General features: G+C 46.2%; 1 protein-coding gene across 4 annotated transcripts in view; it reads left to right on the forward strand.

Moving 5' to 3' along the window:
• slc5a6a (solute carrier family 5 member 6a) overlaps positions 1-15,966 on the forward strand; it is a 114,858-nt gene that overhangs the window by 41,302 nt on the left and 57,590 nt on the right. For all 4 annotated transcript variants that reach the window (XR_009654366.1, XM_060917321.1, XM_060917318.1 and 1 more), the window contains exons 3-5: positions 9,875-9,940; positions 10,265-10,316; positions 10,567-10,634. Coding sequence is in view for 3 of the 4 variants with exons in the window: in XM_060917321.1 (XP_060773304.1) it covers positions 9,875-9,940; positions 10,265-10,316; positions 10,567-10,634 (186 nt within the window). In the remaining variant the exon portion in view is untranslated. The remainder of the gene's footprint in view (positions 1-9,874; positions 9,941-10,264; positions 10,317-10,566; positions 10,635-15,966) is intronic.

Here is a 15,966-nt window from a genome sequence, read left to right on the forward strand (position 1 = left end):
TGAAAAGACGTCAACAATGATATCGTTTATCGCAATTTCTGAGACAATATATCGTCCAACAAAATTTATCATCGTGATAGGCCTATCCAGCAGGACAAGGACCTTATGGGCCTTTTCCACTACCCTTTTTCAGCTCACTTCAGCCCAACATGGCTCGCGTTTCGACTACCTCAGTGCAGCACAACTGAGCTCACTTCAGCCTTACTCAGCACCCAAAACTTGCACGGTTTTGCAGTGAGGCTGAAGTGAGCCAAACCGAGCTGAGTGGGGCTAGGGGCGTGAGGAGACACTCCCCTGTACACTGATTGGTGAGGAGGAGTGTCCTCACATGCCCACACGCCCCGCGAGCATGCTGGGAACCACCATCTGTAAACACCGTAAACCCGGAAGAAGAAGAATTACGACAAATTATGCGCCTCGCCTCATCTATACGCTCTTGCCAGTATCTGTTGGCGTTGTCGGTGACAACAAGCCACAGCACCAAGACCAGCAACACTAACGACTCCATGTCCTCCATGTTTATTGTTTACTATCCGGGTTGTGAGACTACCGCTTAAAAGGTCACGAATGTCACTGTTTGCGCCGCCTAACGACATCACGTGACGTCCACCCACTTTCGCTAACTCCACCCAATGTGTCCACCCACTTCCAGCCAGCACGGTTCAGCACGGTTGTAGTCGAAATGCAACCCCAACAGCCCCACTCAGCTCGACTCAGCCCAACTCAGCACGGCACGGCTCAGTCCAACTCAGCCGCATTGGTAGTGGAAAAGCCCCATTAAAGTGCACATCTTTGGGTATATTTAGGAGCAAGATCAATGTTAATTCTCTTATTTTATATTAAACTTTGGTCAAATATCTGTCACATTTTGCATTTTGTGCAATTTTTTTACATTGCGCAATGCCAGAAAAATTCAGTTGAAATCAAGCCATTTGAGGTGAATTCGTCTGCCTCTGAAAAAACTTGGCATTTGGATTTCCCGGCAGACATTGATTTTCGTGACGTCACGCACAGGATGCCTCCTTCTGAATCCCATGTCAGCCTTGGTTTGTTTATGAAAATACGACCTGGTGATTTTCTGCAAATTTCTTCAACGTTATCACGTAATTATTAAAATGGTTAACAGATGTATCATAAGGTGTAGCAACACCAATCTTGATGGGATTAGTACTCATCGTTTTCCAAAAGACTGGACAGCGAGAGAGAAATGGGAGCGCTTCGTGCGAGGCACCTGGGCAGAGCTGAGAAAAAGACCAAGAAAATCGGCAATTCACAAGTTGACTGTTGCCAGGGTAAAAAATAAGAGACTATACCCTAAATTAGGTGTTTCTGTGTTTGTGTGGTACACGGATAATGTTATTTATTGACACACACAAAAGTAAACAACACGAAAGTGCTGGGTGATAATACGCTTACTTCACATGTATCAAGGGATATGCGTGTCAGGGCTTGAGGTGTTGGGACCTGTCAAACACATTAAATGTATATACAACCCTGCTTAGCAGATTCCATCTGTGTAACTTATGAAATCTTTCTCCTACAGTAGCCAGTACTCTTCTAAATGAAGAAATACAGTGGTGCTTGAAAGTTTGTGAACCCTTTAGAATTTCCTATATTTCAGCATAAATATGACCTAAAACATCATATTTTCACACAAGTCCTAAAAGTAGATAAAGAGAACCCAGTTAAACAAATGAGACAAAAATATTATACTTGGTCACTTATTTATTGAGGAAAATGATCCAATATTACATATCTGTGAGTGGCAAAAGTATGTGAACCTCGAGGATTAGCAGTTAATTTGAAGGTGAAATTAGAGTCAGGTGTTTTCATTCAAAGGTATGACAATCAGGTGTGAGTGGGCACCCTGTTTTATTTAAAGAACAGGGATCTATCAAAGTCTGATCTTCACAACACATGTTTGTGGAAGTGTATCATGACACGAACAAAGGAGATTTCTGAGGACCTCAGAAAAAGCGTTGTTGATGCTCATCAGGCTGGAAAAGGTTACAAAAGCATCTCTAAAGAATTTGGACTACACCAATCCACAGTCAGACAGATTGTGTACAAATGGAGGAAATTCAAGACCATTGTTACCCTCCCCAGGAGTGGTCGACCAACAAAGATCACTCCATGAGCAAGATGTGTAATAGTCGGCGAGGTCACAAAGGACCCCAAGGTAACTTCTAAGCAACTGAAGACCTCTCTCACATTAACATTAGCCAATGTTCATGAGTCCACCATCAGGAGAACACTGAACAACAATGGCATGCATGGCAGGGTTGCAAGGAGAAAGCCACTGCTCTCCAAAAAGAACATTGCTGCTCATCTGCAGTTTGCTAAAGATCATATTGGAAAAATGTTTTGTGGACAAATGAGATCAAAGTAGAACTTTTTGGTTTCAATGAGAAGCATTATGTTTGGAGAAAGGAAAGCACTGCATTCCAACATAAGAACCTTATCCCTTCTGTGAAACATGGTGGTGGTAGTATCATGGTTTGGGCCTGTTTTGCTGCATCTGGGCCAGGATGGTTTGCCATCATTGTTGGAACAAGGAATTCTGAATTATACCAGCAAATTCTAAAGGAAAATATCAGGACATCTGTCCATGAACTAAATCTCAAGAGAAGGTGAGTCATGCAGCAAGACAGCAACCCTAAGCATACAAGTAGTTCTACCAAAGAATGGTTAAAGAAGAATAAAGTTAATGTTTTGGAATGGCCAAGTCAAAGTCCTGACCTTAATCCAATCGAAATGTTGTGGAAGGACCTGAAGCGAACAGTTCATGTGAGGAACCCCACCAACATCCCAGATTTGAAGCTGTTCTGTACAGAGGAATGGGCTAAAATTCCTCCAAGCCGGTGTGCAGGACTGGTCAACAGTTACCACAAATATTTAGTTGCCGTTATTGCTGCACAAGGGGGTCACACCAGATACTGAATGCAAAGGTTCACATACTTTTGCCACTCACAGATATGTAATATTGGATCATTTTCTTCAATAAATAAATGACCAAGTATAATATTTTTATCTCATTTGTTTAACTGGGTTCTCTTTATCTACTTTTAGGACTTGTGTGAAAATCCGATGATGTTTTAGGTCATATTTATGCAGAAATATAGAAAATTCTAAAGGGTTCACAAACTTTCAAGCACCACTGTATATAAATACATAATAGTAATTAAAAAAACTGATTTTATGTAACAATAGATGAGCATTGATACAATTAATCCATGGGTTTAGAAGCTGAAGCTTTTAGCTCAGGTGACAATTCCATATTTCAGTGCAAAATCGCTAGCTGCTAAACTTGGTCTACAAAGTCTGTGCACTGAGTCCATGCAAGCTCTCATGTCATGTGCGGATCCGCCAGCAGGCTGTCACAAATCTGGCTCCAGACTCCCTTGGGGTTTTTCCAGACGTGTTTTATTTTTTTCTGCTGTAGACAGATGGCCTTGTGCAAAATTACCCTTCTGGATGAGTATGTAAAGGGACATACTTTTCATATTAAAAAAAAAAAACAACACTAAATTGGTCCAGGATATGCACTTTTAAACATGCTGCTAAAGCTACACTGGAGTGGTTTAAAGGGAAACATTTTAAACGTCTTAGAATGGCCTAATCAAAGCCCAAACCTCAATCCAATTGAAAATCTGTGACGTAACTTGAAGATTGCTGTACACCAACACAACCCATCTAACTTGGAGGAGCTGGAGCAGTTTTGCCTTGAGGAATAGGCAAAAGACCCAGTGGCTAGATGTGCTAAACTAATAAAGACGTACCCCAAGTAATTGTAATTGCAGCAAAAGGTGGCTGTACAAAGTATTGACTTTGGGGGGTGAATACCTATGCACACTCCAGATTTCTGTTTTTTTCATCTTATTGTTTTTATCACAAACAGCAATACTTTTGCAAGACACTGTATAATGTTGGAATGGACTGTTTGAATCTGTTGTAAATTCACTGTGTACCGATATTTGCCTTTTTATTGATTGTCCAATACTGTACTCTTTTCAGTATTTTTTATGGTTTTTTTGGACAAGCAGTTAGAAATGGAAATTATGCACATTGATGTGAGGATTGGTATTGTTGGCTTCAGTGATTTTTTTTTTCTTTTGTAGCAATAAAGGATAAATTTAGTGTTGAGCCATTCCAGGCCTCTACTCAGTAATAGGCTAGTCAAGTGGAATTGTCAAGGCTATACCAGAGTGTATTTTGGGCTAATTGCAGTGTAGTGATGGTGGTGTTTAACTAACAGTCTTGTGTCAGTCATACTGTGAACACAGATAGTAAGGAGTAAGTGACTGTATCACCAGTAGCCATTGGTAGAAACAAGTACGGTTGCCATAGTTAGTTGGCATACTTTGAGAGAGAGTGATGGTAAACAAGAGCCACAGGTTAGAAGCCTCACCTGTGCATTTTCTTATTTTCGCTGTTTGAGCACAGCCTGTCTGTCGTTGCCTCGTAGCCACAACATTAGCTTACATTAAAAGGGGTAGACTGAGAAATAGTGCCCACGTCACTAGCTCATCAGGTGTAGGTCTGTGCCTGAACCAGGCAGTCAGGATGAACTGCCGTAGTACCCCACATACGTCAAGAGGTGAGGAGGATAGCCTTCCTCCTCTGGAACCTATTCCCCTCTCTGGCTTTGTCTCTGATCTCCTCAAAATCTCTCCTAAGGGAAGAACTCTGGCAGTTAACCCAGGATGAGTGTCAGACAGAGATTAACAGCTTGATACGATACGTGCAGAATCCCCAACGCGGGGTCATCACCACCATCCAAGAGGTGGTAGGCAAGTTATTTCTGCTCCATCACCAACATACCCATTTGGAGCTGGAAATGCTCCAGGGGAAGAATAGGGAGCTGAGCGCTAGCTGCGACCAGCTAGACGCAATGAATCAGACCCTGCGCAATGAATTCAAGCGTACCAACTAGAGTACTAGCTAGAGGAGTGTGCCTGTAGACTCTAGCTAGCTGAACGGTCTAACAGGAAAGCTGCCAACGACCGGGCCCAGGAAGAAAGTCGCAAAACGCGCGCCAGGGCCTAAGCGGTGCCTCATGCACTATCCATGGAGGCAAAGGCAGAAACAGAGCTGGGAGAGGGGCCGAGTCTGACACAGACTCCGAAGATTTCTTGGTCGGTTGCCAAACGCCCCCCCCCCCAAACCAAAGCGCCAGGCTGCTGCCCCTCTCGCAATCCCGGTGGAGCGGAATCATGCCCATCTGCACTCGAGGGGCCCCCAAAGCTCCCGACCATTAAAAGGGAGAAAAATAATAAGTATTCGGTGGTAAACCCCACCTACGAACACTCGTTCTCTTCCTTCTCCTCTTCTGATGAGTACCATGTGAGGTATCCCCCTCTATCAAACTCAAGTAGCTCAGAGTGTGAACCTCCCCAAAGGTCCAGGAGGATCCAAAGGAACCGTTCCCCTGGCCTCTGTATGCGCCAGCTTGACTCCTTTGCAAAGGACATCGAGCACTTCGACCCCAACAGCCGCAACTCCAACATTGAAGACTACCTCAGGGAAGTGGACCATTGCCTCTCTGACCTGCCCCCAGGCCACACCAAGGGGGAAATTGAAGCTTATCTGGAAGACAACCAGTAGAAGTGTTCATGCGTTCATCAAAACCCAGCCACCCCGTATCCGCGACAAGTACTCCAGACTCTTTAAGGTTCTGCGCGAAGAGTACTCTGCTTACACAGATGAGACATCGGCGACCATCAGCACCATTCAAATTAAGCATAAACGAGCAGAACCCCCACGAGAGTACTACAGGCGACTGAGGACCGCTTACTTCCAAGGCAGAAATGCACCAGGCCTGGAAGAAGACCGAGGTTTCAGATCCTTGTTTCTGCACAATCTTCACCCATGTGTGCGCATTCGCATCACGCTAACGTGTTGACAAGGTGAGAAAACAGTGTGGGAAATCAGACAGATGGCCCAGATGACATGGGAGACAGTTGTGTGCCCAACCGACAAACTGGATGAGGATGTAAGGGTGCTCAACATACAATCTCAGGGTAGCGCACTGTTGGAATTGGAGGGCTGCAAAGTACTGTCAGAAGGGTCAACTCAAAAACCAACCACCCAAAAATGCTTCCCACAAAACCATCAACAGGAAGAGCCAGCGAGGCGAGCCCAGGAGAGCTGTTGGTTATGGTACCAATGACCTGAGCAAGTCGGATGGCTGTCACCCATGAAGGGAACCGACCCCCCAGGAGAAGAGTAATCGACAGCAAGATAGTTACCCCCGTGAGCCACAGAGAAATTGTTTTGATAGGAGACCTAATGATCGGTCCAGTTATGGTCCCCAGTGCAGGTTCAAAGGCAAAGGGACCGAACCCAAGGGCCAACTTGGGGCAGAAATGGAAACCTTGAAGGAGCTCGTGGCTGACATCAAGAAGCAGCTTGCTACAGCATATACAGTAAATGCTTCCCCAGTCCAAAGGAGGGTGGATAGTTGTAGCAGCCTCACTCCACTTTTTTTTAAACCTTGTGTGTGTCGCTAACCCCATAGGCATGCACCACCGTTAAGTATTCACCCGGTACCACTCAACTCAAAGTAACGAAATCTTTGTCCAACAGGACCAGCTACAGGGCCTAGGCAGAACCCTGCAGGGAACCATTCTCACAGTGAACATGCACTCAGCATTAATAAATAACACCCTGCACGCTTTAGACACATTGTCAGGAATTGTATGGTCAGATATAACCCATGTGTATGTAATTAGAGATCTGATGCAGGACTTGTTGAGAGAAGTTAGTAGCTCAGTTAACAACTTAAGTGGTGGAAAAATCCCTCCTTACCTAGTTCCTCTTAACATAGTTGAGAACATGCTGAAAGCTACTACCACCACTAATGCATACACCTCACAAGTACACCTGGCATATAGTCTTGGCAGTGCTATTCCCATATTTGTTAACCCGCAAGACCTGGAAATAGGATTCATACTTGATCTACCCATCATTGAGAGACAGAACATCTATAGGTTGAAATCTGTCCTAAACGTAGGCTTCTGGAAAGACAACATGCACATCAAAATACCACCCATGTTAGCATATCACGATGACGATCCATCTCTCTACCTCATCCCTAACTTGAACATGTGCACCTCCACCAAAGATGTACACTGGGTCTGCCCAAGCAACCCATTCATTAGGGACACATCTAAGTGTTTGTGTGGACTGAGAACCGATGCCCCTGAACAAAAGTGCGTCGGTAGTATGTTCATTAAGGATGAGAGTGCTGAAACTAGGGTAGAAAGAGTAGGTAATCGATGGATAGTTAACACCCCAAACACTGAAATCCTGATGTCTTATGCCCAGCATGACAGTCACTAGGATGAAAATTCCCAACCAGACGGTGTTCCTCAATGTCCCACAGGGAGCTACCATTCATATAGATGACACTGCATTACATCACCTCAACCCTGATAGATATGAGACCAAAATTGAAATGAGAGATGCATTCCAAGGTCACGACCTGAGCATTGATGACACCCTTCAACAGCAGCTCCTGGCTGAAGGGACTAAAATGGTAAAGTTCAGTCTGGAACCAACTGGACTAAAAAACATATTCTCTCACCAATTAGTCAGTCATCTAATCTAGGACACCCTGTCAGTCTGGTTGCCCTGGGACTTCTCCTCAGTGGCTGGGTCATCATGGCAGGAATTGCATGCATACTATACAAACACTACAAACCAAACTTGACTCCATAGTCAATGTACCTGACAGCTGGAAGCGCTGCAGTGTCCGGTACACCCCCTCATCGCAGGCCGCCACTAACCTTCCCAAAGAGTAGACTTGCTAACTCCTGTAACTAACACCTTTTGTTTCTCTTTCCAGGTATACTTGAAAATGTACTTGAAATGTGTTGAATGCATTTGAAATGTAATGTAATCGTTTAAAGTGTGGAATACCTCATTAGTTACTTAGTGTTGCTTAGTTACACGAATAGTAGACATATGTGCCCAGATGCCAAAGCCTATATAACCTGCTAATGTTTTCAGGACTGAAAGAGCATGAGTGGACTATGGACATGAATTATACAGCCTTCTGATGCTCTCAAGGACTATGGAAGAACCCCAGTCTTGAGACTAAAAGGGGGATGTAGTGATGGACTGCCATGCTGTAGCCATAGTAACCATCTTCCCCCTTTCACTGTACAGCATTGAACACACCAATCCCTGTACTCGATGCCATGTTCTATCTCTGCCCATTCTTCTGACTCCCTATAATGGTATTGGATACAGAGATGATACCGAATACTTGAACACACCAATCCCTGTACTCGATGCCATGTTCTATCTCTGCCCATTCTTCTGACTCCCTATAATGGTATTGGATACAGAGATGATACCGAATACCAAAACCAGTGACGTCACGACTGTGGTTTAAACCCGCGGTGGAATCGAAATTCTTTCTCTCTGGTGGTGGGTTTCCACACGTGAAAGAGAGGCCGTTGCATCTGTGCTACAGAAGAACAAAGGACAAAGAACGAGCTATTGATCCCAGACCTTTAGCCAAAGTTCAATGTATTTGATCTTCACATAGTTGTAATAATAACTGAATCGGTTAGTTACTGCAGCCCACGCAGTATTTTAAAGAGAAAAGGCGACCGGATCCCTTTTCCCTTTCTCAACATCAGCGAACTACAAACAAGATTCCTTCCAGTTCATCGGACGACCGACGGGACGCTGGAGGTCTTCAGGTGACGAGCTGTAAAAGTGAAAGGAACAGAACTGTTTTCTCTCTGGACCTGCGCTCCGTGCTGTCTTCGGATAACAGACGGCGCACTTTCAGTCGCCAAGCAAGAGCGATCTCAAGTAAGGCTGGCATCTGGGCAATTGTTAGTCTTAGCTGTGGCTAGTTAATGTGAAGTGTTTGTTTATTTGAATTCATTCATGGTTTAAATGTACGCATTTTGATTCACATGAAAGTCGGTCTTAGATCGCATGTTGTTTTTGATTTACTTTGTTTACTATCTGTGCATGTGTTTTATCTCTCTTTTTTTTAACTCCATCTCACTACACCCCTCAACATTGGGATTTCAGGAGTAGCTAAGGGTTGAGTAGAAGTTTGGGGTTTAAGGCCTAGCTGGACTAGTTTAAGCTACAGATTTCTTTGTTACTCTCCTGCGTGCGCTGCCTCACTCCTTCACTCCCCCCCCTTGTCGTGTGCCTGTGCGCACTCTCTCTATCCCTAGCTCTTCCTCATCCCGTTAGTGCGCAGCCACACACACACACACACACACACACACACACACACACACACACACACACACACACACATATACACACACCCATATCCTGTCTATTGCTACAACATTCACTGAGTGCCAACCTCTGCCAAACAAGTATTCTAATTGCCTTAGCCCATTTGGTTGTTATATGAATGTTATAGACCTAGAGTAAATGTATTATATTAGAGGTACAATACTCAATAAACTATAGCAACATCACTAAGTTATTCCATTGATTTTAATAGTTTAGCTATAAACTATTAGACACTTGAATTAATGAATTTGAGACTGATCCCTTTTTTTTTTTTTTTTTACATGAGACTGATTTGATGAGCCTATTGCACCTACATTGAATAGTTGAGCAGAGAACATAAGTGTATATTTTAAGTATCTCTCTCAGCCCCTTTGTGAGAGAATAGACACTGATTTCAAGAAATGTCAAAATCCTCACCTCAAAAACAGCTCAATCTCCTGAGTGAGAGAAGCGTGTTTATATCATTTACATATAATGTGTGTGGTAGAATATCTTACATGGCATCTTCTTACAGTACATCTTGCATCATCTTCTTTCAATAATGTGTGTTGTGGTAATATCTAATCTTACTTCTTATCTAATCTTTTTTGCACTTCAGTATCTAGAGCTTCGCTTCAACAAAACTGTACGGATATGTGGCACTGTGACCTTCATCTTTCAGATGGTGAGTTTCATTTAGTCTGTGTACAGCTCTGGAGTCAAGATATGGAGCCCTCTCTTATCTGAGTTGTGTAACTAGAGATCATTTTGCAAGCTTGTTCTCAAGTACTCTTCCTTTTCTCTGATTGTTTGGTTTTTAAACACATTATACTGGCTTTCTGAATCACATATTGGGGGGGGGGATCAGATTTAGTGGAAGGATTTATATTTTATGAATGTGATTTGAGCGATTTTCAGGGTCTAACTATTTATTCTTTAAAATGTTTGCGCTTATTTTCAGTGGAATTAACCAAAAGACACCTCACCTCTCCATTTTGTGTCCCTGTAGGTAATCTATATGGGAGTGGTGCTGTATGCTCCTGCACTTGCACTGAATGCAGGTAAATAAGCCTGTGCATAGAAAGAGTAGTTAAAAAAAAAACTTTTACTAAAGATGTTAACAAAGTAAATTCATTACTAAGAAATTTTTGGTTTTTCTTTGTTTCAATTAAACCTACAACCAGTGAATAGAAACGGTAGTTTGTTTGTTTAAGTCAGTATGGAGCAAAAAGCATGAGAATTCAGGCAATTAGCCATTTGCCAGTGAATCTAATGTACTAATAAGTTGTTTTATTTCCTGGTGTGTTTCAGTAACTGGTTTTGACCTCTGGGGGGCTGTTCTGGCAATGGGGCTTGTGTGCACACTGTACACAACACTGGTAAGCTTGACCATTGGTCTCCCATGTCAAGACTGTACAGAAGCATAGACTTTTTTTATTTGTTGCTTATCTTTTGTTTACAATTCTAATTCATTCCAAAACACATTTGACTTGTGATACCTGTTTATGAAGCTGTAGATCAGTTGCAATCTATTTCTATAGGACTTTTAACAATGCAGTGTTGCAAAGCAGTTTTACAGAAAAATACACATTTCAAACATCTCATCTCATCTCATTATCTCTAGCCGCTTTATCCTTCTACAGGGTCGCAGGCAAGCTGGAGCCTATCCCAGCTGACTACGGGCGAAAGGCGGGGTACACCCTGGACAAGTCGCCAGGTCATCGCAGGGCTGACACATAGACACAGACAACCATTCACACTCACACCTACGGTCAATTTAGAGTCACCAGTCAACCTAACCTGCATGTCTTTGGACTGTGGGGGAAACCGGAGCACCCGGAGGAAACCCACGCGGACACGGGGAGAACATGCAAACTCCGCACAGAAAGGCCCTCGCCGGCCCCGGGGCTCGGCCCCGGGGCTCGAACCCAGGACCTTCTTGCTGTGAGGCGACAGCGCTAACCACTACACCACCGTGCCGCCCCATTTCAAACATATGAATTCATAAATGTATCCATAATGAGCAAGCCTGAGGCAATGGTGACAAGGGAAAACCTCCCTGATATGACATGAAGAAACTTTGAGAGAAATCAGACTCAAAAGGGAACCCAGCCTCATTTAGGTAATGACAGATAGTGCAATTATAAATAGCTCACTTCTATAAGTGTATCCTATATAGTCAAGAAGTAAAATTGTGTAACCAGGAAATTCATTCATCCATCCATCCATCCATCCATCCATCCATCCATTATCTGTAGCCGCTTATCCTGTACAGGGTCGCAGGCAAGCTGGAGCCTATCCCATTTGGCTATGGGTGAGAAGCGGGGTACACCCTGGGCGAGAGGCGGGGGTACACCCTGGACAAGTCACCAGGTCATCACAGGGCTGGCACATAAAGACAAACAACCATTCGCACCTACGGTCAGTTTAGAGCCACCAATTAGCCTAACCTGCATGTCTTTGGACTGTGGGGGAAACCGGAGCACCCGGAGGAAACCCATGCAGACACGGGGAGAACATGCAAACTCCACACAGAAAGGCCCTCGTCGGCTGCTGGGCTTGAACCTGTGACCTTCTTGCTGTGAAGCGACAGTGCTAACCACCATGCCGCCCCAGGAAATTCATTGTTTTAATATGAAGTCTATTTTTTTGAAGTTATCAAATGCTCATTGTTGGTGACTTGAGTGTTCATAACAACTGCAATCCTAAAGTTATCATAGCAGTTGTAGTCCTTAGCCATCATAGCAAAACTGTTTGTATTAAGTGTCCAGAGCCGCTATCTTAGTGTATCTTTAGGCTGTCCATAGGGGGCTATCCTCCACTGGAGCAAAGTGATTAGAACCTCAGCCAGCAGTAGGGCATCAGGATGGATCAGGGACTGTACATATGGGGTCATCCTCATAGGAGTGAATTGATGAGAACTCCAGCCAGAAGTAGGGCATTAGGATGGATTGGGTAGGTTGGGAGGTCAGGATCACTGGTATCTTGGGATTGACATATGTAACTTGAAAGAGAGAGAGAAACACAATGTTCGGTATACCCATTGTCATCTAATGGTTAAGAACAGTGTAAGTTGTGTGCTGAATGCAAGCAGGGAACTCTGGCAAGTCTAACCATCATAGCATAATAAAAGGGAGAGCCAGAAGGTAACACAGACATGAGGGTGCCCCGAGACATAAAACAGCCAGCCACTCCACCATCAAGAAACCTGAGGGACTACATGAGAGTGGGCGCAAAAGCATCCAAACAGCCCAGTTTACCAAAATGTTCTATGCCCAATAATCCTCCATATCTGCTCCCTTACTAACCTAATTTCCAGAAAAGTTGAGATATTTTCCAAAATGCAATAAAAACAAAAATTTATGATTTGTTAATTCACATGAACTGTTTAACTGACAAAAATATAAAGAAAAGATATTTTCAGTAGTTTTATTGACCAACTTAATTGTATTTTGTAATTATAAACAAAGTTAGAATTTGATGCTTGCAACACACTTTAAATAAAAGTTGGGACAGAGGCATTATTACATTATTACATCCCCCTTTCCTTTTAATAACCCTTTTTAATTGTATGGGATCTGAGGATACTAATTGTTGCAGTTTTGCAATTGAAATTTTTGTCCATTCTTGCTTGATAAAAGACTTCAACTGCTCAGCAGTCATTTGTCTGATTCTCCTCTTCATGATGTGCCATATATTCTCAAAAGGAGACAGATCAGGACTGGCAGCAGGCCAGTCAAGCACATGCAGTCTGTGTCTATAAAGCCACGCTGTTGTAACCTGTGCAGAATGAGGCTTGGCATTATCCTGCTGAAATAAGCATGGACTTCCCAGGAAGAGACGTAGCCTTTGATGAATGTCTCTCTAAAATCCCAATAACTAATTAAAATGTATATAAAATACACACGGTCTCATCCATGCTGTGGGCACTGATGTACCTCCATACAAATCACAGATGGTGGCTTTCGCACCTTTCACTTTTCTCTGATAACAAACTGGATGGTCATTGTAGTATTATACCAGGTGGGTGTAGCACAGAAGCACAGCAGGCCAGAACTGAGTTCTCAATAACTTTTATTTTCAGCGTTCACTCATCCACACACACACACACACACACACACACACACACACACGTGTTCTGGTCGGGAGAACCCCCTTCCTCTGCTCTCCCTCTCCTCTTATAGGGCGCAGTCACTGAGGAAGACACACAAGCACAGGTTAATTCCCATCAGGTGCAGTGATTTCTGCCACTTCCCTGACTCCGCCCTCCCTTCACAGACCGATGCTTGACCACACCCCCGCTGCCACATACCCCCACTGCCCGACTCAGGCCGGGGAGCCGTCCGGCCTGCATCCGACTGCTTCCGGATATTGCGTTGCATAGTCCACCAGAACTAAAATAAAGTGATATCCTCGTGTTGACCGATCTAATGGCCCGACGAGATCCATCCCAATTCTTTCGAACGGGATTTCGATTAATGGCAGAGGGCGCAAAGGTGCTTTTGGAATGGCCGCTGGATTTACTAATTGGCATTCGCGGCACGCCGTACACCACCTACGGACATCGTTGCGAATCCCTGGCCAATAGAATTGGGCCATTATTCGGGCTAGTGTCTTATCCTGCCTTAAGTGTCCAGCCATGGGATTGAAGTGAGCTGCCTGAAATATAGATTCCTGGCGGCTCTTTGGGATTAAAAGCTGAGTTATCGGCTCCTTAGTCTGAGTGTCCTGCGTCACTCAGTATAATCCATCCTTAAAAATGGAGAAATAGGGGAAGGACGGGGTGGCATTTGGCTGGAGCGTTTGACCATCAATTACTCTCACTTGGTCAGACACATGCTGCAGAGTCTCGTCTCGCGACTCTTCTAATGGGAAATCTGCAAGGGATTCCCTGAGAGAAGGAGGAAGAGCCTGCTGCTCCTCACTCTGACGCAGTGATGATGCAGGCGGCTCTGTGACAGCTGCTTCCGCCAAAGCCACACCGGGACCTCCCCCCGCTAAACTATGGCAGGCCCCACTCTTCACTAGATGAGTCATTAATTCCCTGAATCCCGGCCAATCAGTCCCCAAAATTATCGAGTGGGTAAGGTGAGGATTAACCGCTGCCTGTACTCTAAATTTCTCCCCTCAAAATAGAATGTGGACCGACACTAAAGGGTAGTTGTGAACATCCCCATGCACACACAACACCTTCACCAATTGTGCTCTCCCCAATGCCTCGTCTTGCACAAGGCTTTGGTGGATTGAGGTCTGATTACAGCCAGAGTCCACCAAAGCCTGATACGTATCCCCTTGAATACTCACCAGTATGCAATACGCTCCGGCCCGATCAAGGGCGGTCCCTGGCGCATTGGGGATCCGGACCACCGCCCCCACCTCCATCGCCAAGCACTGATGCTGGAGGTGCCCCGGTTCCCCGCAGCGCCAGCATACCGGTCCAGGCTCTCTCTCTCTGCACCGGTGTTCTGGAGATCACTCACCTGAGGGGGGGACACGGACGTAGGAAGCGGTAGGAGACCGCGGGTGCGGCGGGCCAGCTGGGGTGGAGCCAGCCCCCGCCTCTGTGGTGGGGGAATGGGGCGAGGACGAGTAACAGAAGGGGGGAGAGAGAGAGGGGAGAAGGGGAGACAGGCTGTCCTGCTGTCGGAACGGCCGCCATATGGTCCTCCGCCAGCTCGATGGCCTGATTCAGTGACGCCGGGCGATGGCACTGGACCCACTCCGCGGTTCCTTCCGGAAGTCGAGTGATGAATTGTTCCAGTGCCACCAGATCGATGATTCCCTCGGCGTCGCGATTGTTGGCCCTCGGCCACCACCGGCAGGTGTCCCGGAGTTGCTGGCCAAACACGAACAGCCGGCCAACCTCCTCCAGGCGCAGCGCGCGGAAGCGCTGCCGCTGCTGCCGCTCCAGGGTGCAACCCACATGCTGGAGGTCCGCACTGCCGCTGCTGCCGCTCCAGGGTGCAACCCACATGCTGGAGGTCCGCACTGCCGCTGCTGCCGCTCCAGGGTGCAACCCACATGCTGGAGGTCCGCACTGCCGCTGCTGCCGCTCCAGGGTGCAACCCACATGCTGGAGGTCCGCACTGCCGCTGCTGCCGCTCCAGGGTGCAACCCACATGCTGGAGGTCCGCACTGCCGCTGCTGCCGCTCCAGGGTGCAACCCACATGCTGGAGGTCCGCACTGCCGCTGCTGCCGCTCCAGGGTGCAACCCACATGCTGGAGGTCCGCACTGCCGCTGCTGCCGCTCCAGGGTGCAACCCACATGCTGGAGGTCCGCACTGCCGCTGCTGCCGCTCCAGGGTGCAACCCACATGCTGGAGGTCCGCACTGCCGCTCCAGGGTGCAACCCACATGCTGGAGGTCCGCACTGCCGCTCCAGGGTGCAACCCACATGCTGGAGGTCCGCACTGCCGCTCCAGGGTGCAACCCACATGCTGGAGGTCCGCACTGCCGCTCCAGGGTGCAACCCACATGCTGGAGGTCCGCACTGCCGCTCCAGGGTGCAACCCACATGCTGGAGGTCCGCACTGCCGCTCCAGGGTGCAACCCACATGCTGGAGGTCCGCACTGCCGCTCCAGGGTGCAACCCACATGCTGGAGGTCCGCACTGCCGCTCCAGGGTGCAACCCACATGCTGGAGGTCCGCACTGCCGCTCCAGGGTGCAACCCACATGCTGGAGGTCCGCACTGCCGCTCCAGGGTGCAAC

Source organism: Neoarius graeffei, chromosome 3 (assembly GCF_027579695.1).
Source record: "Neoarius graeffei isolate fNeoGra1 chromosome 3, fNeoGra1.pri, whole genome shotgun sequence".
In the NCBI taxonomy this organism is placed as follows: domain Eukaryota; kingdom Metazoa; phylum Chordata; class Actinopteri; order Siluriformes; family Ariidae; genus Neoarius; species Neoarius graeffei.